Source organism: Monopterus albus, unplaced genomic scaffold (genome assembly GCF_001952655.1).
Source record: "Monopterus albus unplaced genomic scaffold, M_albus_1.0 scaffold118.1, whole genome shotgun sequence".
NCBI lineage: Eukaryota > Metazoa > Chordata > Actinopteri > Synbranchiformes > Synbranchidae > Monopterus > Monopterus albus.
In genome coordinates, this window is record NW_018127998.1 from 1211572 (window position 1) to 1238305 (window position 26734).

At 42.0% G+C, this 26734-nt stretch overlaps 3 protein-coding genes across 9 annotated transcripts in view; 2 read left to right on the forward strand and 1 right to left on the reverse strand.

The window, feature by feature from the left end:
- Positions 1-1886: 1886 nt before the first annotated feature.
- LOC109966784 (atrophin-1) lies at positions 1887-18234 on the reverse strand. 5 transcript variants are annotated; one of them, XM_020611930.1, is made up of 7 exons: positions 18163-18234; positions 9921-10145; positions 8844-8901; positions 8600-8678; positions 7040-7581; positions 5467-5604; positions 1887-4185 (listed from the first exon to the last, which is right to left on the reverse strand). In XM_020611930.1, the coding sequence occupies exons 2-7, from the start codon at positions 10052-10054 to the stop codon at positions 3652-3654; spliced, it is 1485 nt and encodes a 494-aa protein (XP_020467586.1). In that variant the 5' UTR covers positions 10055-10145; positions 18163-18234; the 3' UTR covers positions 1887-3651. The 5 variants fall into 5 exon arrangements, with proteins under 5 accessions (XP_020467586.1, XP_020467585.1, XP_020467587.1 ...); XM_020611929.1 differs by lacking the exon at positions 18163-18234 and adding an exon at positions 15707-15950; XM_020611931.1 differs by lacking the exon at positions 18163-18234 and adding an exon at positions 15466-15949 and having other exon boundaries at positions 7040-7497.
- Positions 18235-18899: 665 nt separating this feature from the next.
- On the forward strand, positions 18900-24582 carry nkain5 (sodium/potassium transporting ATPase interacting 5). 2 transcript variants are annotated; one of them, XM_020611798.1, is made up of 6 exons: positions 18900-19219; positions 20092-20229; positions 21375-21455; positions 22119-22316; positions 22834-22940; positions 24103-24582. In XM_020611798.1, the coding sequence occupies exons 1-5, from the start codon at positions 19166-19168 to the stop codon at positions 22900-22902; spliced, it is 540 nt and encodes a 179-aa protein (XP_020467454.1). In that variant the 5' UTR covers positions 18900-19165; the 3' UTR covers positions 22903-22940; positions 24103-24582. The 2 variants fall into 2 exon arrangements, with proteins under 2 accessions (XP_020467454.1, XP_020467453.1); XM_020611797.1 differs by having other exon boundaries at positions 18901-19219; positions 22834-22894.
- Positions 24583-26189: 1607 nt separating this feature from the next.
- The window catches only part of ythdf1 (YTH N6-methyladenosine RNA binding protein F1), a 6788-nt gene continuing 6243 nt past the window's right edge, over positions 26190-26734 (forward strand). For both annotated transcript variants that reach the window (XM_020611914.1, XM_020611913.1), the window contains exon 1: positions 26190-26613. In XM_020611914.1, coding sequence (XP_020467570.1) covers positions 26584-26613 — 30 coding nt within the window. In that variant the 5' untranslated portion in view covers positions 26190-26583. The remainder of the gene's footprint in view (positions 26614-26734) is intronic.

A 26734-nucleotide genomic window follows, 5' to 3' on the forward strand; every position in this document is an offset into this window, starting at 1 on the left:
CAATATTAAATTTTGAACTGTGTTATCCTGGATCGGGTTGCACCAGCTGTTTGTACATCCAGTTCTCAGTAAGTAATAGCTAGTTTCATACTGGTAATTTCCTAAATTGGGTTGCACATCTTAACCCAGTAAGAGTTTTGGTCATGTGTACAGTGGTTTCTAGCAAACATCTGTCACAACATCCAGTCCTGTCCAATCAGCAGTGTAAAGAGGGAGTCACTGTAGCATCACGAGTTTTAACATACAAAAAGATATATATTAAGCACACATATATTACAAACAGAAGTTATTTTCATTTTGAGGAAAATCTGACTTACAGCTTTACACATTTACTGTAAATGAAAAAGGCCACTTGGTTTATTTTAAATCGTAAATTTAGGGTACAAATAAATATCTTCCAGTTTTCACTGCCTCTTTCACAGGAAAATGACGTTAATTATGTCCAAACTGATCAATAAGTGAGTGAATCTTATTTTCGGTGCGAGGTCACGGATGGTCACATGTTCACTTCTGAAGTTTTCTGTGCTTCTCTGACTCTCAGGGTTCATGCACAGGCCTCTCGGACCCCTCTTTGATACACTTTAAAGCCTGAAGGGGTCAGTGTAGCTCACATTTAGCTTCCCTCAGTCTGATTTATGGTATGATCCTTTGAGAAATCACAGTACAGAGGAATGTACACAGACTCACCTGAATCACTGCCACTGCACAAGGTAAAATGTGATGTAGGCAGTTTTTAAGAAATAGAAATGTTCTTGTGGTTTCACTGAATGATCTGGTGCAGAATGCAGTGTGTCATTGCTTAGTTATACACATGTAAGATCATGATAATAATGTTATTTCAGAGTTACAAATGGAGCAGCCACAATGTCCACCCTCTCTCTTGTGTTCACACTATTTAAGATAAACATGCCTCATGACACCTGCTACGAGACACTGATTGGTAACGATATGATTCCACAGCCAGTTTGTGTTTTTATGCTCAGTGCTTCTCATCTATCTGCTCACTGTTGTGAGCCTTCAATGAAGCTGACAGTGTCATTCATGTATTTATTCAGTCATTAATACTCCACAGAGTGAGATTAACACATCACATAACCTGTGAATGTTGTATCATCTTTACGCCTACACTGTCTCCTTCTCCTGCACGTTTGTTTTGGACAGTGTTTTTTTTTGTGTGTGATAGCTCCACGCCGAGCGGGTGACACTGCGATCACGGATGTCAAACAGCGCACACCATATTCTCCAAGACAGCAGAAGACTCGCTCGCCCATGTGACTACTGCCTCAAGGTTAGCCTGTTACCATGGAGACAGGTCTGCCAATGAAAATTCAGCAGACGGTTGCAGTGTTGACTGCAAGCTTTTTGTTTTAAGGGGTGACCTATTTTTTTTCCCCCGTCCCCCACTTCACAGCTACTCAGTCACAGACCCCGCTACTCGGGCACATGTGCACGTGCACACAGACAAAAAAAAAAACATGGGAATGCTTGTCAGACACACACACTCATACATCATGTGAAATAGGATGTACACAAAAGAAACAAGGGACAATAGAGGAAACAAACAGCCTTAAGTATGAAATATGAAAATATATTACAATTATACACTTTAAGGGTATTTTTCTAAATTTGGGCCTAAAAATATATTTGTACATAGATTTTGCTTTCCTTTGATAGAACTAAGGACATGACTCTACAGGCAGCTTTTACGATTAAACGAAAAGGTTTGAATTAAAAGACACTTTGATTCTTCATAGCAGATGTCAGCGTGAACTATTGATGATATTTAGGCTTTAGAGAAATCTGTCAGAGCATCACTCAAGTGCAGCTTTCTTTCCCTTTTAATAACTGAGACTATGAGATAAAACATTTTTAAGTGCCACTTTATTACAAAAGTATAAACTTGACTGACATTTCATGAATAGTAATCTTGATATAAAACATTACAATCTTTTGCACTTAGCACTTAATTACACGCTTTTGAGTACAAGACCCTGTAGTCTGTATAGCAAACACACAACATTAGCTGCCACATTTAACTTAGCCGGGCTTTCCAAGAACACACCGTAGCTCCATGGCCTCAAAAACAACAAACAGGATACACTGAAATTTACATTGCAGCTGTTTTGCAGTTTGTGTCACGAGAAAAGTCATTCCGAAACACAATTAAACATAATAGAAAAAGATAGATTTCTTGACACTGATGATATATTTATTATTCTTTCTCTTTTGTAATGTACATACACATTGCATCAACATACAGTATAATCACATTGTTTGCTGGGGATATTTGGTCAAATGAACTCATTGTTACATCGTCCAGGATTTGGATGTAATTTTGTGTGTTTTATCTGCACGATGATGCGTTGCTGCTTAGCGAACCCTTTGCTTCTCACTTTTTGTCATTTTTGCAATATTTTTAACACTGATAACAGAGAGAGGAGAGAGTTTTCACTGATGGGAGTGATGTTTAGACATGACGCTCGCTAATACACATCAGTTCTACTTTAGAATGGTCCACAGATATGAGCGAGGACTGGGCAGAGAGGGGGGGGTGAGGTGGCCGGCGTTGAGTGGACCGTCTCCGACTTCAGGACTCAAGCAGTTCTCTTTAGTCTTGGTTCATCTGTACTGTGTGTGAGTGTGTGTTGCAGGCACAGGAGGAGAGGGATGAGCACTCCTCTCTGCAGCACAGTCCCACTGAGCCAGACATCCTTCATCTAACTGGCTTTGTGCTCTACAGATCATAAAGCAACACACACAACAACATAAATAAACAAACAAATAATTAAGCAACCAACGACAATAGAAAATAAAAGAAATAAAACATTCATATAGAGGTACCACATGACAGTGCTTGATTTTTTGTTTGTTTTTTCACTTTTATAGCATGCAACTTGTAGCAGGCAAAGTGCAGAAACAGGATCAACAAACAGCAGTAGAGACAGTGTTCAGTCCATGTGAGATGAAACAAAACATGACAGAGGGAAGTACTCGGTCGTTTTTTAAAATATGAAAATGGTCTAATTTAGTTGGAGCTTTTAGGAGGAATGCAAAATGTGTGCAATTTTTCTTTTAATACTCTCATAATGTTTTCTCTTGGTCCCTGAGCGTTCAAGTATTTTGATTAGTAATTCATTCCTTTACACGGTTTAAATTCCATCCTGAATCTCATCTTGACCAACTACAGGGAAGGCCTGTTCACGACAGACTAAGTGCTACCAAAAGATTTCTTGCAATGCTGTGCCTTTTTCCCAGATGGGAGTCCTGCTAGGACCAGATAACTGACTATTTTTACCCGCAAGAATTGAGGAAGAATTTAGGCTTTTTATTTTATTGTGCTTTGCACATTTGTATCAGTAAAATAGAAGTGCTACTGTTGTCTACAGATCGCTCTGCAGTGGTCTTGTGCTTACTTGTAATTCACTACCTTTGGATTCCTTGTAAGGTGTATAGATCGGACTTTGTATTCAGCCCAGGTCATAACAGATCAACATTATCCGCCCAAGGCCTATGGAGCCTCTGACAGGCATGATGTTATGACTTTAATGTAAACAGTATGTGTGGGTGAGCATGACAGGGGCTCAGCCGTCACTCCTTGTGGTGTTAGCTCAGCTCCTTGGAAGAATAGGGGTTCACAGTGCAGCCGCTGCCTCAAAGCCCTGTTACATACATCTCCATGCCGTCATTGAAAGTGAAGATGGTGGTGGTGCTGGAGGTGGCAGAGCCCTGCTTCAGGTCACCAATGCTTTCATACAGGTTCTCCCCCGGCAGCAGCAGGGCTTTGGCAGGCAAGTGCTGTAACTTGGGGGTCTGCTGCGTTGGCGGCGGTGGAGGGGGCTGCTGCTGCTGTAAGGGTTGCTGGGCTTTCTTTCTCCTTGGCCGCAGGGTGGCACATGTGTTGGGGGGCCTCTCTCGCTTCCAGCCACCTCCGCCTTCCAGGTTCTCATAGGCTGGATCGCACTTCTCTGTCCCGATCGACTCGTAGCAGTGGTCGTCAAGGGGCCCTCCAACTGCTTTGCCTTCTTGAGGGGCCCAGGTCTGGGGTTTGACCACTACACTAAACCCCCCATCCCGGTCTCGGTCACCACAACCCAAGGTCCGGAAGCCAGGATTGGCCGGGGGAGACCCCGGTACAGCTCTCTTCTTCTTTCCTGGTTTACACACCTTTGAATACATCTCAGCTACCTGCAGTCAAACAACACAACACTGAGATTCTGGACTGTAAAAGAACAGTTAAACATATACACGCATTAAGTTGCTTGCTGAGCTTTAGATGAGAGATATCACTCTCAAATATGTCTCTTATAAGGCTTCAAACAGCAGCTCGTTAGCTTAATAAGACCAAAGCTGAAGACCAAAGTGTAAAAACGAGTTGTGATTGCCTGTGGAAGTGACTGCTCCAGCCAAAAATAGTCACACACTTAACCCCCCTCCTCATAAAAACACAGCAAGCTATTTTTACACTTTCTGTTCTGGTTGAGCAAACAAGAAGTAATATGTGAATCAGTGAGTTTTAGAGGTTGGAGTAGGCAGATTGTGTTTCCTTTGGAGCAGGGCAGGCGACATTAGCTGCTTCCTCCACTTCCACTCTTTATGCTAAACTAAGCCAATCAGCCGCTTGCTGTAGCTTCTTAGCTTCACGTACACATGAGCGATATCAATCTTCTTGTCTAATTCTCAACTGCAAAGTGAAGAGTTTCCCAAAACACTGAATTATTCCTTTAAATCGTTTGCTGCCAACCATTCCTTGGTCGAGTCCCCATTGCTCAAACCCACTACCTTCATTTTAAACTCCAGTAAAAAATAAAAGGATTTTAAAAATACCTAGTTTGGCAAATTGAATTGCACTGAAATTTGTATAAAATGGTGAGTACAGAAATTTCCATTTGGAAATAACAACAAACCGTTTATTAAAATATCTATTCTTGCTATTAATAACAAATGCATTATTTCTGTATGATAACATAAATATAATAAACGGTAAACGTTATCATGTTGTACAAGTTGAACAAGGATGTAACTGGGGCTACCGTCTTTGATTGAATTAAAAAAACAGAACTGCAACATGAACAAACAATTTACAAATACTTTATTGTGCAGTCGACATATTTTTTATCCAGATTGTTTGAGAATTCTTGAAATACCCTGAGGACAGCGGTACCTTTCTTCTGGGGCTTTTTATAAAGATCATCAGGGATTTATTTGTTTGCCACCAAAACTGATACTTAGCTCTGTGACTCAGATAAATGATTAATACTGTGCACGAAGGGCACAAACTGGAGCTCAGTTAAATAATTTTAAGACTGATATTCCTTTGACAAAGTGCTGGGTGAAGTACATAAAACTATTTTCAACATTTTTTGCCCAATCTTAAAGCTACATGATAGTACACTGGGAAGAGGAAGACTGAACAACGTAATGAACAAAACAGCATACAGCTTGATGCACAGATTGAAGAGGCCTCACCACAGCAGCAGAAGGTTGTATATTCTCCACCGTGTGAGCACCCAAAGGGCCCAGGGCTTTATTTTGCAGCACGAGCATGTCGTCATCATCTGGAGGCTTCCAGATGTATTGCTCTCCGTTGCCCATAAACATCACTTCCTGTCAACAGAACAATTACAACTGAGGCAGAGCTGGTCACATTTGCATGCATGATGTTGGACAATGAAACTGCAGGGATTCACGGAAGCCAAAATAATCACTTTAGCCATGCCAACATTAGAAATGTACTCTATTGAGTTACAATATTGAATAGATCTTCCCTGGAAGGTGGAGCTGATAACATGAAGAGCCATGTCCTTTTATTCTGGATGAATTTGTTTCAACATGTTGCATCATCCACAAGAAAATTAGTGAACAGCCCTGGGAGCTGCGTAAACATGTAAGCCCGTAAACTGTGTGTGTTGCTAAAATCAGGTCACAGCAGAACGTGCAACCTTGCTGACCTCTCACGGGACAAAATTGGTCTCCAACTGTCACCTAGAGGAGAAGCGTGAAGCCTTGTATCCACAGTAAAAGCAGACAGTCTGCCTACAGTCCTGCTGCTGCAAACATATGGAGGTCACACTACCGAGAGCAGAAAGACCCCACTGGTGCTGAGAGCTCTTTGACAAATATGCACCACTCGCTGCTTGGACATCAAAAGAATTTCTACAGAATCGCTACTATAACACCATGCATAATGTGGCCAGGTGCAAGGAAAACTGCCACACTGGCACAATTACAACTGTGCAGATCCTCTGCAGCATCTACAGGAAATCGGACAGAAATTCTCTGGGGACCCTGCTAGAGCTGTACCTGGACAGCAAACTGGATACTAATGTCTTACTGATGTCAACAGAGAACTAGAGACTTTGTTACACATGCACTAATCTGAGCAGAACAATCAGAAACTGATCAAGATGGTGCTGCGGACATCCTCCACTCTAACTGACCCAGCTCACTGTGCCTGCCCACACCTGTTAGTGGTTCACCAGCTTCCTGGCAGGTAGGAAGCAGCAGGGGGAAACCACATCCAGTGCCCAGACTATCAGCACAGCTGCCCCCCAGGGATATGTGCTCTCCCCACTGCTGTTTTCCCTATACACAGCAAGGCTGGTTTTATTCAAAGGTTTAAAAGTAGTAGAACTACTGAGTTGCAGTCATATGCCTCTGCCAATCAGTTCTCGGGGACATGATGAACATGAAATCACTGTGACCTTTGGCCACCACAATCTAATCAGTTCATCCTGGAGTCCAGCTGGACGTTTGTACCGAATTTGAAGAAAAATCTTGAGATACTACATTCACAATAATAGGACAGACATAAGTTTGTATGTAACAGATGGACAAACAACCTGAAAACATAATGCCTCTGGCCATGGCTGTTGCTGGCTTGGAGGCATAAAAACATTTGCCTAAAAATGGTGTCAGTCTTCTCATCTATTTCTCAGGCACAAAACAATTAGCATGTTACATAAACTGTCCCGATATTCATTTACACCATCAGACCAAAAAGATCATTTCCTCTGTGTGTGACACATTAAACTTCACCAACCTTTGGGAATGATGGGACATTAAAGGCCTCCACGTTTCTACGGGGCAACTTTGTGCTGTGAGGGTGTGGCGGAGGAGGGGCAGGATGTGATGGAGGGGCGTGTCTTGGAGGTGGTGCCGGCGGCTCCCCCATGTCTGTTCCACTGTCCCTCTTTTGAGGCGCCTTGTCGGCCTTCTTCAGCTTCCTGACGCAGGCGTACTCGGCCGTCTCTGGAGGGTGAGATATGACCTGGGCCTCAGGCTCAGGTAGTCCTCCTTCCACATCCCCGTCTGGATCTGGGGGTGCTGGGGTGTTGGCTGGGACAGCTGGAGGGGCCGGAGTGTCCGTCTGCCCGGCTCTGCCTACCATGGCGTAGAGGGCGTCATCGGTACGTGTGGTGGAGGGGCGTCGGCCCACTTCAGAGTAAGTGTGTTCTCCGTCCTCTCCATTCCCAGAGGGGATCTGGGGAAGCTGCCTGCCTTGAGAACGAAGGTCAGAGTTAGACCGGCGGCTGGACAGCAGCAGAAGGTCCATGCTGGCTGGACGTTTCTTTTTAGATGCCTCTGCAAGGCACATACAGGCTACTATTACTGTCTGTACGGCCACTGCCCACCACAGAGCAGAATTCACATACATTTACGTATCTTAGACTGAACAGCTGATAGCCATTTTTGAGCCTGAATAAATCTCTCACAGGCATGAGAAAATCCGGAGCTGACAGTAAACTGGGAACTGGCGTAGCTGTTTGAGAATATGCGTCCAAACTGGCTTCATTCCACTGTAGTGGAAGCAGGACAAGTATGAAACAGGACATATGCTATATTTCTTCAGACTCTCTCAGGCTACTGTCACAGTGCCCACAAGCACAGTTCCCTGATGACTACCAGTGATGGAGCTCCAGGATTTGTCTTGGCCCTGTGCTTTCTGTCTTTGAGAAAGACAGGGAGAGAGAAAGATATGTTCAGAAATCAAGACTGAACTCTCGAGTGGAACAAGGCTAAGAGTTGTAAATGTAATGTGAATTCTGCTTTAGAATTGAACTAGCTCCTCTAAAAGGCTCTTGAACTTTATCACAAGGAGGTTTTGTGTGAATTTAGGGCCGGATCAGACACCGAGAGCAGGGAGAAAACGTGTGGAGGCACTTATTTGCTTTGTGCTATGTAATGGTTGCTAATGTTTGGCGCTAATTAATGAGGATGATGCTACATTAGAACATACTACAGTTAAATAACTGTTACATTAATGGTCATGCTACCAATGGTGCTGCTGCTAAATATTCGAACTGCTTTTCCATTTTTGCCATTAATGGACAGTAGTGTTGCCGCTGTAGCGTCACTCTTTGTGATTCTCTTGTGTTCAAACCAACTGAAAGATTAGTGATTGAGAAAAAAAAAAATCCAACCCTTACTGCCCAGAAAAAGAATCCCTAGCAGTGACGCCAGAACTGCTTTGTCAGGCAGCTAAAATGAGACCAGGCTGTTTAACTCTGGGAGACACAAGCTTTTTCACCTCCCAACAGGAAGGTACTGTCAACAGACAACACAAGTCAGGATTTGTACTGTATATGAAGGATGCACTCACTTTTGCCATTGCAGTTCATCTTGTTCATCTCAGTGTCTGATTTACTGATGGACCGCAGCTTCGACTGCTTGAGTATACCCTAACAACACACACACACACACACACAACACATGGGGCCGGTTAAACACTAATGAAGACTGAAGAGGCGTCCTCTGAATGCCACTGTTCCCTGATGAATTGAGTTGCTTCAGCTACCTCTGCTGCAATACAAACAAAACATTGAGGAGTGTTGCCTGATGCCTACCATGTCCATGAGACGGTGTTTTCCACCTTCGCCGGGGACATTGTGTGCCTTCCCCTTCCTGTGGTAAACACAACCGCTCTGTCATACAGGTTGACACCACAATGCTGTGTGTGCAGTTTGTGTGTGGCTGAGTCATCTTATGACTGTGCACATGTGAGAGATATTAAGAGCATCCTTGTATACGTGCATGCCAGTGGTGGAGACTATGTATATTTACACAAGTACTGTATTTGTGCTTGAGTGTTTTCATTCTCTGCTACTTTGTACTTCTACCCCATTAATATTTTCCATTTAAGAAATCCTATGATATGCTCAAACAATACAGTTCGTTGCTACATGTTAAACCAGTTCTTCTGACCTTTCTGGCTCATGACCTCTTATGAAAAATCACTGAGGCCCCTTCAGATGTCTGTGACCTGTTAGTGATTACACGTCAAAAGAGGTAAGTTTGCCTGATATTTCACAACAAAAGTACAGATAACAAAAAAGGAGAAATCAGTACTAACAGAACTGTTTTTTCTCCTCTATTATTTTCGAATTCAAGTTCAAAGTATTTATTGTTATATGCACAATAAAGAAACCACTTTCCTTGTGCAATGAAATTCATCCTTTGCCTTCTACTATGAATTCCATTAAACATTAGGGGAAAAATGTAAGAAATTAAAAAAAAAAAAGTAAAAATAATAATAAAAAATGTATACAAAAAAAACATCAGTGCAATATCAGTGAAGTACATACCATCTACACTAATATATAATAGTGCAATAGGCAGTAGTACAGATTTATGCCCTTATTAATCATCTATGCAAACCACATGCTGTGTTGGTCATATTATTCATCTCACCACCCCTCAGATTTATCCTGTGATGCTGTGAAGGGACCTGGCCACCCACCACTGGACTAAACCACTTATCTGTATCTGTACATAAAGTACTTAAAACTTGGACTTTTACTTAAGTACAGATCTGAGTTCTTCTACCACTGGTGCACACATGTGGAAGTAAGTGTCTTGCAAATGCAAGTGTACATGTGTGTACCATTGTGTTTGTGGTCATGCGTGCGTACGCAGCGCCTCACCTCTGGCAGCCCACGCAGAGCACCACAATGAGGATCGTAACAACAAAGGCTGAGGCAGCAGCAATAGCACCCAGCAGCAGGACCTTGCCGTAGGGAGGAGCCGTGAAGTTCAGCCCGTCCTGCATGGAGGCCATGTGGGAGCGCTGGCGCTCACTTGCTCTCACACACTCACACTCACACCCTTACACTCATGCACACAGGGAAGTGCCACGGTCTCACTGGGATCTGCAGTGAGAAGCCACAGAGAGGTCTTTAATTACAAAATTATCTGACCATTACAAAACATTAAGTAGCTTAGCAAAGCAGTGGAGCCAGAAGTAAAATATTCACTGTGCAAACGGCAGTTGGAGAAGAGGAAAAGTAAGAATTCCCATTCAGCGCTAAATCGGTGGAGTGAACAGACATTATGCCTCTGGCATGTGCTTCTGCTTCACCTTGTCTGAGGGATTACTGAGCTTTGTGTGTCACACTTACATAGACATCAACATTTTCAGGTATCTAGGTCTGCGTAGCATAAAGGTGAGCTAAAGCAATGCAACATTTCTACACTGAACAACTACTTGCTTACTGAAATAACCAAGAAAAAAAATCTGTTCCAGACAAAATAGGGCTGATCTGTTTGTCAGGTAGCTGCTACTGTGCATTTGGATAAATACAAATTTCTTATAGTTTGAAACAGTTGCAATAAGAGCAACCCAACATATAAGCATGCACATTAGAATGCACGATGAGTCACAGTGAAGCTGGCCATGCTGGCAGCAGGATAACCTGAAGCAGTGAAGGAGACAAGTGTGAATGCAGACAGAAACATCTTTCTTGCTTTTTCTCAATTCATCGCCGCTTGCCAGACAATTTCACTTTTGGCAGCATAATATGCTTCAAATAAACAATAAAAACACAGAGCTCTAGCATAAAGACTAAACAAAAAAGCCTGTTCTAATCTCCGTCAAATGATGCCATCTGTCTGCCGTGACAATGTGTCTTCATGTGTGTTTGTTGCTTGTCTATCAGCAACTAGACTGAATGTCAAACTGCAGGAAACATACTGCCTGGTTTTGTCCAGTCTGGTTGAACTGAAGATGACAATGCATTCATCTGTATTGCTTATGTATTGATTCAGTGTTCGGAGAAACACTCTACGATGGATCTTTCTGTAAGTTATGTGTATCTGCAACCTCCTCAGACATGTGCTTTAGTATTGGATTCCACCCAGATGCTCTCCTTTCAGACAGAATTTAATCTTCACAGTCCAAATTACTTTACCAATTTGTCTGTAGTCTGGTCAACAGTGTGTCTCCGAATGTTAGCCAAAGCCTTAGCTGTTCAAGACTGTTGCTGTGTTTTAGGAGAAACTGCAACATTACCAGGTCTAAGAAGGATCCAGGCAACCTGAGCGTGATTTGCACCAAAACAATCTGTCCACGACCGTGAGCTTTGGTCTAATAATGCTTTAATGTAAAAACCCAGACAGATCTCACTGGCTGAAATCATAATAAAACTGTACAAATCATCTGGATGGAACCACATTGTCCAGCTAGGTCTCCTGACAGACAGCCACGCCCAACCTCACTCAAATATGGTTTGTTTAATTTTGACACTCCTTTTCATTTTTTACTCAAGATCACCATAATGATGATGAATGTAAAAAAGCCAGTGTGTGTTCACAGCAGCATTGATGTGCTCAGGCCTGTGTTCTGTCCAACCTACTTTACTAAAATGCCTTTGTCTTGGCAGTGGTCTCCCCCGATCTCACTAACCAACAATATGTACAGCTGAGGCTGTATAGTAAACACTGTTATTGTTTTTTGGTCATGAACCACAGTAGTCAAGACATTTATATTTTCATTTTTGATTATAGTACTAGGGAAAAAGTGAAGCGATCCCCAAAATTATTGCAATTTATCTTCTCAGATTGAATTACAATCCATCCAATAGTTGCAGAGACATTTCAATAAAGACTTTAAATTTGCACCTCTCCATCTGGTAGAGGTTAATATATTTCACTTGCTAATTAAAACTTTGCCCTTCTGGTAGTGCTAAAAGAAGCATCAGGGGATCAGAGTCGTTGGAATTTATTATCTGACGTTCATCAGTGTCTGTACAAAATAATGTAATAATCCATGCATGTATTTTAAGAGCAGACATGTCAAACATGGGATACAGTACTGTGACTTGCTTTTAACACAACTGCTTTATCCTCCAGTGCTCGACCTTAACCTGAGTGAGTAGTCTGAAGTACTCCGCTGGATTTAAAGAACCATATAAACCTGTGAGGCAGTGATCATTTAATACACAGTTGCAACAATGTCAGTGTATTTATGTCTCTGCTGATTTGACAAGAGATCTGAGGAATGGAGAGAAGAAGTGGGAAAGGTGTGCAGTAGGTGTGGGGGAAGACAGGAGGGAAGGAAGACATGCGTGGGAGATTTGTGACAGGTGTTTGAAGATGCTGAAAGCAGATGATGAGAAGAGGCTGTCACGTTTCCTAACAAGGCTTCCTGGCCTTCCCTCCCTCCCCTTCCCCCTCTCACTGAGTGTGTCCACACCTCCCCACCCACTCTTCTCTCCCTCTATCCCCCTGCCTCCACCTGCGGTGTTCAGCCAGTGACGCCTCAGCACTGCAGTGTAATCTCTGGCTCTAGAGCTGCCTTGTCTGAGCCAACCAATTGGATGAAGTGCTCAGAGCAAAAGCAAAAAATGGCCCTCCACCGGCTGCTTTCCTGCTAAACAAAGCCCCCTCTCCCTCAACCATGGAGAGCCCCACCTCCCCACTCACGGCGCTCACGGTGCTCGCTACAAACTACCAGTGCTCCCTCGAATACCTGCAGGTGCAGATTTGCCAGGTGTTACCCTGACCATGTGTCACAGACCAGAAGGCCAGAAGTGGCGAAGGAACCGGAGCATCATCAATCATTACTCTCTGATTTCCTCACTGCCTCCAATACAGCTCTTTAAAATATCACATGAAGTCGACTCTTGACCTCCAGGAACGGTATATCTAACAAAATATGAACGGTTTTAAAACTCCAAAGCCCAGTAAGTAAAACACCAAAGACCAGTTAAATATGACACATGTCCCAGGTTCTTGAAACCCTGGTTATTTTGTTCAACCAGTAGTTCAAATGAACTAAATCTGTGCAACGTTTGCCATTTATAGTGCACAAACTACTCCATTATGATTAACTAAAAATCCAAATGCACTGTATGTTGATTATTTTTGTGTCAACCAAATAATTGATTAATCAACTAATTATTGCTGCTCTACAGTGAATGAATGAACAGATGGATGGAGGTTTGGGTCACAGTGGGCTGAATGTGGAGCTACAGCAGTATGACGCTTTGGTGGAGAGGAAATTCATCCACAACTCCAATGATCAATCAAGAGAAACTGTCAAAAATGTGATGGTCCCAGGTTCTACAGTGTGACAGGTTGTGTTGTGGCATTTCCTTGGCTTCTATTATATGTCTATTTTTATTTTGGACAGTTTGTCAGACAATACAAGGGGACAGCTGTGGCTCAGTGGTCATCTCCCAATTGGTTTGATTCCCAGTCGCCCCAGGCCACATGCTTAAGTGTTTAACCCCTAGTTGCCCCTGGTGGCCACATTTTTCACTGTTTTCTATTGTTTTATCAACCAAAAAGATTTAACAATGAATTAACAAAATAAGTGTTAGCTGTTAGATGACAACAACATGTCACCTGTTGACTTGGATCTCATCTCAGCATCTTTAAAGGAAGAGCAAAACGTGCTGGGTTGTACGTTTGGCTCATCACAATGACAAGATTTAATAGAACATTCACATGTTCTCCTTGTTTTAAGCAAACAAATGCTCTAACTCTTTCATACAGTGATGGAAATGAAGATTTTCTGTTTGTGGCAAACGAGGAATTATGGCATAATCTCCATTTTAAGAAAACTGCATTTCTAGGCATTTTGGTCTTTTTAATCAATACCGGTGGGTGTTTAATTTTCTACGAACATTCATTAACATGTGTGTTCCTTATTCCTGATGAGAGACTATTGGAGCTCCTTTCAGACCAGTCCAGCCAACCAGCGGTGGCCGCTCTGCCAATCTGCCCAGGTTTTGATAAACCACCTGGGAGTTCATGTGGAGCAAAAACCTCACCGTCTGCATGACACAAATAACAGCAACAGCAATGTGTGTGTGTGTGTGTTAGGGAGAGGGAGAGAGAGAGATGGGGGGAGAGAGAGGAGGCTGCTATTGTGTGAGAATGTGAATTAGGTCAAATGTTTGCTTGCAACAACGATTAACCATACCCCTGTGAGGAAGAAAGCTGAAGCCTGTGTGGAAGAGGCTCTGCCTTTATCTGTGCAACACTGCCTCTCATACAAGCACAGCCAGGCAAGATTTGTCTAAAGCATATTAAAGAATAAATATAATTGCGATCATATGATCCTTTCCAGCAGCCTGACAAAGTGAGGGACCTTGAAACAGACTGTTGAACAACAACACAGATGCTGGAGGTTTAACAGGAATTGACATCTTTGTGTTCTTACACTGTGGCTCTTTTCTCCTTTGCTAAAATAAAGACATGCTCCATGAAGGGCTCTGGGGGGGTTGTGTGTATGTGGCTCAGGATGGCTCCCACTCAACCGGCATCAATCATACAGTGGGTGACGGTTCAGCTGCAGGCTAACAGGACCGGCTCGCCGCGCCTCTGGGCTCTGACACCTCAGGCTGCAGTGATGTTGGTGCCAACAGGTTACAGACCCAGACTCCAGTGATGCCGGCTGACACAGAAAAACCATGCAAGGTGTGAACGTGGATTTGTACAGCAAAAAAAAAAAACAAAAAAAAAAAACGTGCAGGTGGAGGAGGCTACAGGCGGTCACAGAAAATGAACAATTTCAGACTGATGCAGTGTGCTTTTATCATGGTCTGGTTTCATTAGCGCCTGTAGCGCCACAGACTTTTCCCTCCTTTTCTTCTCCTCTAATCATCAAAGCGTTTCCGATTCATTTCCAGATCAAAGGGAGGATGGTAAAGGATGCTGTGTCCCCGAGGTCAGCTGGCAACTTACACGACAAAGCCATTTCCCCACACCCCCTATCTATGAGGGAGGAGAGGAGGGAGGGACTGGGGAAGGGGTGCTGCAAATGTTAACGGAAGGTCTAACGTCAATTTTCTTTATGCCTCACAGTCGGAAGGGATGTTGCACAGAAGGAATCGCGTGATCGGAGGCTTCTGGCGCCTTCCCCTCACCGAACCACGGTCAAGTTCTCTGATGAAGCCGTTAATTTGGAGCTTAAATCACAAAAAGCAATGCAGTAAGGCTGAGGTGGACGCACACGTGTCTGTGTTAATTGCATGACCAGTGGAAATGAAGAAAGGGCATGACTAACGTAAACACAAACATGCACCTCCTGGTTGAATAAAGGATCATGTGTACCATTGCCGTGTTCAGCCTCGAGCTCGATCCATAGGCACATTGGAATGACCCCCCATCCCCTCCTCCCCCTCCCTCCAGCCTGTCACATAGCCACGGACACAGAGCATTGCGCTATAGCATCCCTGTACTCACTCAGCTCAGAGATTTGGGAAGGCGCAGCATCAACCCCGGTCGCTTTCTGCTTCCGCTCGGACCAGACGCTCCCCGCGAGCATAATCAGTCAAAGGTGACAACTTGGCTTCACAAAACAGGAATGCAGCATATTGCATGTGGCATCCTTTGAGCGCCCGCTGACCCCCTTGTGCGCCCCGTCCGCGCTCCTCTGCTCCCCAGCCGGTCAGAACGGAGGCTGGGAAGAGGCTAACCTGCCTACCTGCTGTAATTCCAGTATTATGTCCAAGTGCCAGGTTTCTCCTCCACAGTCCCTCAAGCCCCCTCCATTTCTACTTGCATCCCCTCGGCTCAGCTACTGTGCTTCCATGTGACACAGGCAGAACTGGAGACCCCCCAATTTTGAATGTGTCCTTTGATTCTAGCGTCATCCCTCGGAAAGACGGGGAAGTGCTGGTGTGTCGCCAGATGAATGGGCTGGCTGTGGCTGTGGGAGGATTTCTCAGTCCTCTCTATGTACGTCCTGCTTAATTTCAGGTGCAAATATGGGGCCATTTAGACATTTTGAATATTCGGGGTCCAAATTACACGATCAGACAAGGAGAATAGAGGGTGTTGCTAAAGATGAACATAAACAGTTAACTGTTAAAACTGTTGTTATTATGCCTTTAAAAATAGTAGAGTTACCTGCGTTTTGGAAAAAATAGCTTTTGGTTGATTTGTGAGACCAGATTATGATAATGGACCTACTGAACTTGACCCTTTTTTAGCCAAGGCAGCATAACAAAACATTTTATCCATCATTTTGAGCAGGGTTGTGAATTTAAAGTGAAATTAAACTGTATGAATAAGCTTTACAACATGAGCCCTACAGGAGCCTTAATCATTAAAATCCCAGCGTGTAGCTGTCACACACCAGCATTACCACAGTCTACTGGTGTCTTTAGAGCTACTGGTGTCTTTAGAGCACTGTGGAACAACAACCACCTATCAGGGTGAAGAAGACGGTGTTGCTGTATGAGGGTCAATCAGTGCCACCGTGAAGGACAAACAGAAGAGTCATGTGACAAACTGGTGGCCTTCTGAAGGGTGAGAAAAATATAAGCAGCAGTTGTATCACTAAATGCGAAAAAGAAAGAAATATAATGTTATGATTGTTGCCCATCGTTTGAAAGAACAAAAAACAATTTTTAACTATGAAGTCAAAGGTCCCCTACCATCACCACTTATTACAACCAGGTGCTTTGAGTACCTAAACCTAACTTTACCACAGCAGAGTCTGATCACAAAACCTTTTACTTCTGGTTTTGTGGTGCAGTAACAAAAGATGTCGCCCTTGGTTGCACAATAAAATGTTTATATGTGTTGTTTCGGAAAGCACTTAACATAATTATGATTTGATTCTTTTGAGGGTTTGTGACAAGACTTGGCTAAAAGTAAAAATAAAATTATTTCCAAGTAACAGCCTGTTAGTTAGCTAACAAGAATAACCCTTATGTTCTTTCATTTCTCTGTTTTTATCAATTTAAACACAAACTTTGTCTTACTTCAGAATAAAAGATGCAGTATAATAGAAATTCAAATTAAAGTGTTTAACAAAACATAAAGACCCAAATCCTCCTCTGGTCAGCTCAAATATCAGATACCTTAACTGTACCATCCCACAGAACAGGTGCAAGGATTTAGTTTTTAACCTTTGTGTGGAACACTGGTTAAAGAAAGATGCCTCTTTCTTTCAGGTAGGAAACACTAACACTTTCTATCCCAGGGTGTCAGAAGGTGCCAATGTTACCTGAAAAAGCTTCAGTATTTGACAATGTCAGTTATACAAAATACATAACCATAACAAATTCACAAACTAAGCAGCACTACTTCAAATTATGAGCTAGTGCACGATAATGCATCAGTACTTATAATCCATTAAAACAGTAAATACAATATAAAATACATTATTGTGAAATGTGGCATTTTGCATAATGTACTACTTTTACTTTTGCTCATACTTTTGTACTTTTTACTTAGAGTATCCTTGCACTGTGGTATTTCTACTTTTACTTAAGTAAACCACCTGAGTACTTCTTCCATCACTCCATAAAGGTTCTTTACAGAAAGATGTCTCTTTCTTTCAGGTAGGAAACACTAACACTTTCTATCCCAGGGTGTCAGAAGGTGCCAATGTTACCTGAAAAAGCTTCAGTATTTGACAATGTGGAAATGAGAAGGGGCTGGAAATACCTCTCAGAGTAGAGTACCAGTATTATAAATATGCTCAAAATACTTCAACTCTCTTTTAAGAGAACATTTTCCCTTTCGACAAAATGAGCGACCCTGTCCTGCAGCTGCACTGATCAATTCTTTGGGTGACCAGGGGCAGTGAAACTATTCTGTGTTAATTATTTTTGTTTTCAGCTTTAGTTCACACCCTGTATAAAGAATGCAGCAAGTCATGAACAACATGCACAAAACCACTAAAACAACTTTAGCAAATTGAGCAGGTTGAGGGAAAATGTATTCACACTCAATCAGTGTGTTTCCACCCACCTGTTCTAATGTGGCGCTTCAGTTCTCACAGCCTAAGCCTTACATTTTGGGGAAAAAAAGTTAAAATATCAAAATAACTTTTTAACACATTCCTGAGGTGGAAACACTGTTGTATCCTAATGCAAAATGTGACTGGACAATATGAACATCTATCTATTCATTATCTATTCCACTTACTCCTGAATAGGTTGCAGGAAGGCTGGAGCCAATCTCAGCTGACACTGGGCGAGAGGCGTGGTCCACCCTGGACAGGTCACCAGTCTACTGTAGATAAACAACCACACAATCCACATTCACTCAAACAGGCCAATTTAGAGTCACCAGTCAACCTGAGCTGCATGTCTTTGGTCTGTGGGAGGAAGCCGGAGCACACAGAGAGAACCCACGCAGGCACAGGGAGAAGAACATGCAGACTCCGCACAGAAAGGGGCTGGGTCGGTGGGGGCTCAAACCCAAAATATTCTTTCTAGGAGGCAACAGCGCTAACCACTGCTCTGCTGTGCTGCCACAACGGGAACAAACCCAGCAAAACATCTTTGACATGATGTGACTTATTTGTCACTCAAGCTTCTGCTTCCAAAAAAAAAAAAATTTAAAATGTTTGACTAATCTGTAATTCTATTCAAACTGATACACAAACTGAAGACCATATTTCCATCACAGCTTGCTCCTGGCTTCAAGTTTGAATGGTGTTGTTTTAATTATGTCCTTGCACTGCAGTGGTGTTATGGCACCTTACTGGCATCTTAGTGCCACCAGCTGTTTATCATACAACTCCTACTGTTCATATAAAAGTAGATTATGGAAATGAACATTCATTAGCATTTCCCTTTGCAGAGTTTGTGGAAATTCAGTGCCATTTTGTGCTACGTTTGGACAGCTAATGTCTCATAGGCTCACAGCATCCTGGAGCTGGCTTGACTTTGTCCTTCAGGGTTTTCCCCTGTTCTGCCTGGTGGCATTGTTAGCTCCTCATACAGCAGACCCTGTCCTTCTCCGTAGTTTAACAACCTGTGTTTTCCTCATGGTGAGGTGTACTGTGTATTCCGCCACACGTCTGGCAATGGATCTGAAGCTCCGCAGGTTTATTTAAAATCACTGTTGCTATTCACATCATCATCATCATCATCATCACCTCCACCGCCGCCATCAGAGCCAGCGGGAACCGAGAGAGAAGAAGATGGGGTGCTGCTCGGCGCGACGCATGCTGATCCTGCTGTGCTGTTTTCAGCTGGTAAGGTGATTTTTGATGCATCCACATAAACACACCTGCGTCAGGCCTGCCGCTATCTTTCTGCACTGGCGAGAAACTTACAGACAAATGGAAATCACAAAGAATTATGTTTTGAAGGCAGAATGAAATTGCTGAAAAGACTTCTTGTTTACTATCGAGAAAAGTTATTTTCTTGGTGCTGTTAAAGCTTCACCTTTAAGCCTATATATTTCTTCTAACAATATAAAATCATAAATTTAGACCATAGGTTACAATCTAAAAAAAAAAAAACTAAGTACCTGTTTAACGTGTTAGGTTTGTCAAATGCAAACTAAAATGAAATATAGGCTAAAATTTGAGCTGAAGTGATTAATGGATTTGTTAATCAACAGAACATTAAACAGTAACAATTGAGATAATCAGTTGTTTAAGTCATGTTTTAAATACCACAAAACCCCCCATTGGTTCTAGTGTTTTAAATTCAAGTATTTCCAAGTATAAACCAAACAACTGACAGGTTCACAAAGGTGAGTTGCAGCCCTTTTGAAATGATGTTTAAAGAAGCCTTGTTATAGTTGGAGAAACGTCTGAAAAGCAGTGACTGCCAACGACTACAACCACCACAATGATGGGCTGCAGCCACTTTGTCCTCCTGTGTTTCCCACCCTGCCCCCTTCATGGTGGACCGGCGGGCCGCCGTCCCCAGAAGACACACCACCATAACCTACAGTGTCTGTTTTAATCCACTCCATGCTTTGTCCCTCGTGGGTCAGTTGCCTTGACAGCTTAGAAGAAAATAAAATGCAACAGTGTGTGATGCACAAGCTACAGATCACAGTCTAATAAGCCAAGTTACTTGGTCTCAGCTCAGTCTGCTCCTGTTGACCCTCCAGATAACTGCTGTGGAGAGGCAGGTGTTTGACTTCCTCAGCTACCAGTGGGCTCCCATTATGATCAACTTCTTTCACATCATTGTGGTCATCCTGGGCCTGTTTGGTGCCATCCAGTACAGACCACACTATGTCTTAATGGTAAGGAAACTGTCTGGTTTAAAGTGTATGTGTCAAAGTACTGAATAAGAAATGTTCTCCCAAAGTTACATTCTGGCTGGAAGACCAATACTATTGGCACATGAGCTAATAGCTGGTTAGCTTAGTGTAGTATAAAAGAAAACCGAGTTAGAACAGCCAGTGGTGCAAGTAAAAGTACTAATAGCCTACAACAATTTAGAAGTACAACACTACAAGTAAAAGTTTATTTAAGAAAAGAAGTATCATCAACAAATGTATATAAAGTACCATTTTATATAAGTACTGTTGTAGCTGCTCAAGGTGGAGCTAGTGTTAACTACCTTATATACAGATAGGTAGTTTAGCCCAGTGGTTCCCTGTGTAGGGGTTGGGGCCCTGTGTAGGGTCACAGTGTAAATCTGAGGGTTTGGGAGGAAAGAAGTAAAAGACAAAGATCTGCCGGCAGTGATTTTCCTTTCTGGGCTTCTCCCTAATTTGAACTTTTGTTGGGAAGTATTGTGTAAATGTATCTTTTCGCCATCTGAGGTTTAGATGGAAATCACAGACAGCTGATATTGAGCTACGGTACATGACCTCTTGGCTCTAACAGGTCCACTCTCGTTCTGGGTTGTACCGTCACAGGGAACGTCCATGGTCCGCCTTTGAAATGAGCCATATTGGTCTGAAAAAGTCATCTTACAACCTCGGATCAGTGGGGGCTCGAAGAAGTGCAGTGTGGATTTTAACAACAGTGGCCACAGAGGGCAAGAAAGAAAACACAAGACCTGAAGTGGAGTGGGGGTGGGGGGCTCAGTACAGCAGGGAGACAACACCTCTAGACGATTTTTACTCGATTTTTCAGAATTTGTACTAAATCTTAGTTAATGCAGCTTCTAGGCTCACAAATTAACACATGATTAGTTTGGGAGCAATTTTCAAAAAGTTAGAGCTAGCATAAAACTGCCCGGCACAACCCTCCCAACCCCCCACCCCCCAACCAGTGGTGAATTGTTGCTTTTACCCATGGTTTTTGAGAGAATTAAGCAAACACCATGTTCATTATTGAGCTTTAGAGGTGCTCTCTTGACATGTTCATTATAAGCTACACTGTGGTGAAGAATAGTTGTTCCCCTGATTTTCATGATAATGTGTTTTTGTTTGCTCAGTACCTGCTGTGGACCTTGTTGTGGCTTGGCTGGAATGTATTTGTGAGTTGCCTGTACTTGGATGTGGGAGGGCTTTCCAAGGTAAGTCTGTTAATTAGAGACCCACACATCTGCAGCGCCTAAATACAGCATTCACTGTCACAAGCTCCTCTCAGGACCTGTCTCCAATTACAGATACACGATAAAACGTCTTTACAGTATGATTCTGCTCTCAGTTACAAAGTATTTCATTTCAGGAAGTGACGGTAGCTATTTATGTCCACTGTCTGCACTGCTCCAGTTACTGAATTGGCATCAGTGGGTTTTTATTGATGAAGACAAGTGTTAGTAAATAATTATAGTGATGATTTGTGATGAAAAACAAAAGTGCAGACAGCATCTCCTGACTGCTTTTAGCTAAAAGATAAAAATAAAACTAATGAGCGGATTAGTTGAAATCCAGTCCAATTCACTGAACTGAACTATTTCGCAAGTTATTCATCAAGTAACAGTGCAAAACATTTGCTGGGATTTGGCTTCAAAATACTTATTTTTACACACAAAATTACACTGAACAAACAAGCTGAGAGCTTTATCAATAATGAAAATAATCATTAGGGGTAGTCCCAGACAGGAAGCGAGCCACATATTGAATCATATCATGTTCGTAGTACATCTGATCCTTACTACATGCCATAGTCCTCGCCCATCTTTTCCTGCACTGTTACCTCCTTCACATCTCTCCTGTCTGTTCTTTCGCTGCAGGACAGCAACATTCTGTCCCTTGGGGTGTCCTCACATCGCTCCTGGTGGAAGGACAATGGGCCTGGGTGTGAGAGTGAGGGCGACCCCTCCGCTGGGTGGCAGAACCAGCAAAACCCTCAGCTGACCACAGTGATCAGCTGCTGGCTGGAATACCAGTACATAGAAGTCCTGCATTGTGTTGTCCAGCTCCTCATATCAGTGAGTCTCTCATTCACCACATCAGTCCTGCATTTCTCTTTAAGCTTTTATATTAAACAAGTGAGAATGTCAGTAGAACTATTCCGTGACACTTTTAAAACTTAAATAAAAAGCATATTCATTTACCAGAATGTTTTACTATCAATAAATATGCATCCGCACAAAGAAAACTGAACCGTTGCTAAGCAACAGCAGCTGTTCTCTGGTAAGTTTGCAGACGCTCTCAGTGCCACCCTGTGTTTTATTAGGCTGTTAAGTTGAAGGCTGCAGCTATTGATTGTTCTCATTAATGATTAATTTATCAGTAATTTTTTGATCAAATGTGCATATTAGCTTTGACTCTGCTGGTAATATATCTGTAGTCAGAGATTTCTCGTTTCAGTTTGATTTAATGCATTAAATTAGTACATTATTAAATTAATACATTATTTATCCCTGTGAGTGCAGCTCACACCAACATGTAATAAATACAATAAATAACCAATTTTTTTCTGCATTTTTACATCAATTTCCATAGCTCCTGGGATTTGTGTATGCCTGCTATGTCATCAGTGCTTTGTCAGATGATGAGGACAGCTGTAAGTAGCTCCTGACCCATGAGATCCGTGCACAAGATCCCCAAGTGTAATATTTCTTTTTACACTTTCCTTTGCATTTGTGGGGTTGATTTCAAGTCAAGTGAAGACAAATGTATTTCTAAGCACATTTAAAAAAAAAACCTCAGTTAACCAAAATGCTGCACAGAGAATAACACTAGCAAAAAACAATACAGAACACATATAACAGAAAGGGAAAGGTTAACACACTAAATAAAAAGCACAAGTTTCTTAGTTTGATTTTAAAAACCAAGGTAAATAAATAAGTTTTTAACTGAGACTTACAAACTGTCAGTGTGGGTGCAGATCTAATAGCCTTGGTTACTCACACTTGGTTACTACAATGGGCAAGTAAACCCCTTGCATGGGGATATGTACATACACATTGAGAGCCGATGTACCAGAGCCAAATTCCTCGTGTGTCCGACACACCTGGCCAATAAAGCAGATTCTGATTCTGACTACTCCATAACTTGGGAGCTGCTATTGAAAATTCACGGTCCCCTTTCAGCTTTAATCTTAATCTAGGAACATCTAGGAGTAATTGCTCCACAGAACGAAGTACCCTGGAAGGGGCATGAACACATAAAGCCTCTGACAAATATGATGGGTCTAGCCCATTAATGATTTAAAAACAAACAACAAAAGCTTAAATTCAATCTGATATTTGATAGGAAGCCAGTGAAGAGACTCCCTTCAAAAGTAGGAACTAACATAAGCCAAAATATAGGGCATTGCAGTAATCGAGCTGAGATGAAACAAAGGCATGAATCAGTTTTTCAAAATTATTAAAGGAACATAGGGGTTTAATGTTCACCAGAGTTCTCAGATGATAAAAACTGGATTTAACATCAGATGTAACTTGTTTATTAAGTTTCAGCTCATTGTCAAAGATGATGAGGTTTACTGTAAGGGGCTGGGGACTCAGGAAAGTTACTTAGATAATTTGTAGAGTATATAGGTCCAAATAAAACAATCTGAGTTTTCTTTTCATTTAAACTAAGAAAATTTAAGGACAGCCAAGTTTTAATGTCTTCAGGATTTTTGTTTGTGTATAATCCATCCAAAACCTCTCAGTTGCTCTTCTAGTGGAAAAAAAAGACTTGAAGGGTAGTTTGCTCTCAGACTATCCATGACAGTTTCACCACCTTTTTGTCCTGCATCTCATATATTTCTGTACTTTTGCTCAGATTATAAATAACCACAAAAAGAAAGAGGTCAAGAAAAGCTAAGAAGAAATGGGCAGAAGATAAAACACACCTGAAGACCGTGATCCTATCGATGGGCTGGCTGTAAATAAAACATCTGTCACAGGTGCTGAACACGCTGTCCAAGGTCAAGAAGACATCTTCCAATAAATCACTGTAAAACATGCACAGGCCCATTTATAATGTGTTTTGTTTCTCAGTTGTCATGTGCTGTAAATATAAATGAAAGTGTGTGTGTGCACAAATATGTTAAAGAGGTAGAAATCACTGGACATTTAGTGCTCACATACAGCTATTTTAAAGAAAGGTGTGATTTAAAAATTGTCTATAAATATCTGTTTCTTTCTGATGATTTGTAAAATGTATAATTTATTAATATGCGTCACTTAAGTTAGGAAATGTGGTCCTCCCAACTTGTGTAGTGTAGGATATAATTCACAGAAATAAACCACATCTACAGTACAGCTTACCATAACAAGCTTTTTTTTTATTGGCAGAGTACTGAATGGTGTGAACGTACTGTTTGCAGTTAATTTCAAATACTGAGAAAACAGCTTCTGATTGAAAAACCTAGATTTATGTAGCCTACATGAAACTAATCAAATCCATGATAAAGTATAGTCATTGAAGAATCATTTATGAACAGTTGCCTTCATTTTCAAAAAGAAAGAACAATATATTGACTAATAAATTCACTAACATCATTCCAAAGTATATAACAAGACATCCAAAAAATGATTCAGGTCTTATGGACACTTCACAAACTGAATGATTAATATCAATGTCGTTTTGTGTAAAAATAATAATAAATAAATGAAATAAAAGACCTTGGAAGGATACCAACAGGTCTTCCTAAAAAAACACTTCTTTTGTATTGTACTCATGAAATATTTAGATGGAAAATTACCTAATTTCTTCCAGTCAAGGCAGATATGAGATTTCCCTAGTCTACTGTACTACATGGGACAGAGACCAGGTCTTTCTAACTAAATGCACGAATGCGGTTAGTTATTGGATTTAACCAACAGCAGTTAGTTCCTGTAAAGCATTAGAATACCAGAGTATTGCATAGAAACCAATAGCTAATTCCTGTGGGTGTACTGGAGTGTTATATTTGCCTAAAAATTCATAGATAAGTGAATCATTGCAACTGAATAGTTGTCTAACATGATTTAGTTCATGTTCACACCAGTTTTTTAAGCAAACTGACCTGTTCTTGTACAAAATGTCTCAGTTGTTTCCGATAGGATAACTATGGGGAGAAAATTTGAGTTATGTTTATAAACGAATGACCGGAAAAAGAGTATTTGCTTATAAAGACATGTAGGGTGCGTCCAAAATCGCCTACTACACATGACTACTACTCTTAATGAAAATGCAGTAGGCACTACACCGTGTAATAAGCACAACTTAGGACATACTACTACGCTGTCATCTTGCCTCCGATTCACCCGGATGTTTACATTTGAGGACACCAGCCGCTCATTCATTCATTCATTCATTCATTCATGTACAATAGTAGTAGCGTAGCTGTCACTTTTCACTTAATGTTAAATAGGGTCAAATCTATGGTGACAGAGGCCTAGAGCCTAAACGTTATGTTTCATGAACCACCACACTGTGCATCTCATCATGTATAGGTTACTAAATGTGATAATAGGAGCGCAATGGCTACAGCTATGCCTGCTAAGTAGAGCTCTACTTAGCAGGCATAGCTAGCTAGCCACCGAATACGGCGGTGAGCATTTCTAAATTTGGATTACTTGAATATACTGGCCACTTATTCGAAATCTAGATGGTTATTTACTCGCCTATAAATATCATATTTTACTGAAGTGACATAACAACAGTCCTAGGACGACAATTATAACAGCTTTGAACCTGCCCTGCCACCACCGTGGGATGATGGGATAGCATAGTGTCCACTACTTCCATACTATAAAGTTATGTAGGTTATCCGCGTACTACTCGCATACATATTGTCCATACAATGAATTCGGACATACTACTTGTCTCGCACACACATTTTAGTCAACTATGTTGCAGACAAGTAGACTATTTCGGATGCACCCATTCATTCATGGGCCGTAGCTACGGACGCGAATTGCATCCTCGACGTCATTTCCGCCCCGCAGACCCCCGGATGTATCTGCCATTGGGGCAAGTGGCAGGGCCACCAAGGCTGGTCAGATTTTAATTTAACGGTGAGGGGGTCGGAGTGGATTGAAGCCTCGCTGGATTAATGTGGACAGAACAGCGCGGAGTGGAGGCAGGGCTACGACAAGCAAACTGTCCGCGTCGAGCAGAGACCCCGGCTAGCAGCTGCTGCTAACTGTGTTTAACTGTTAGCAAAGTAACGCGGATCAGAGATACGGCTTCTCCAGCTATTAGCCTCTCTACGCAGCGGAGTTTGTGCATTTTGCACACTGTACGTTTTGTCAGGGCTTAACACCTGGTGGATGAATGATGTCTGCTGCTAGTATTGACCCTCAGGTAAGCAGCGAGAAGACATGCTCAGGTTCAGGCTTTTATTTCCGCAGGGTGCTCGACGTGCGGTGTGTGCATCCCACTCTGAAAACGATGCCAACAATGCCAGCTAGTCCGTTTTTTAGCC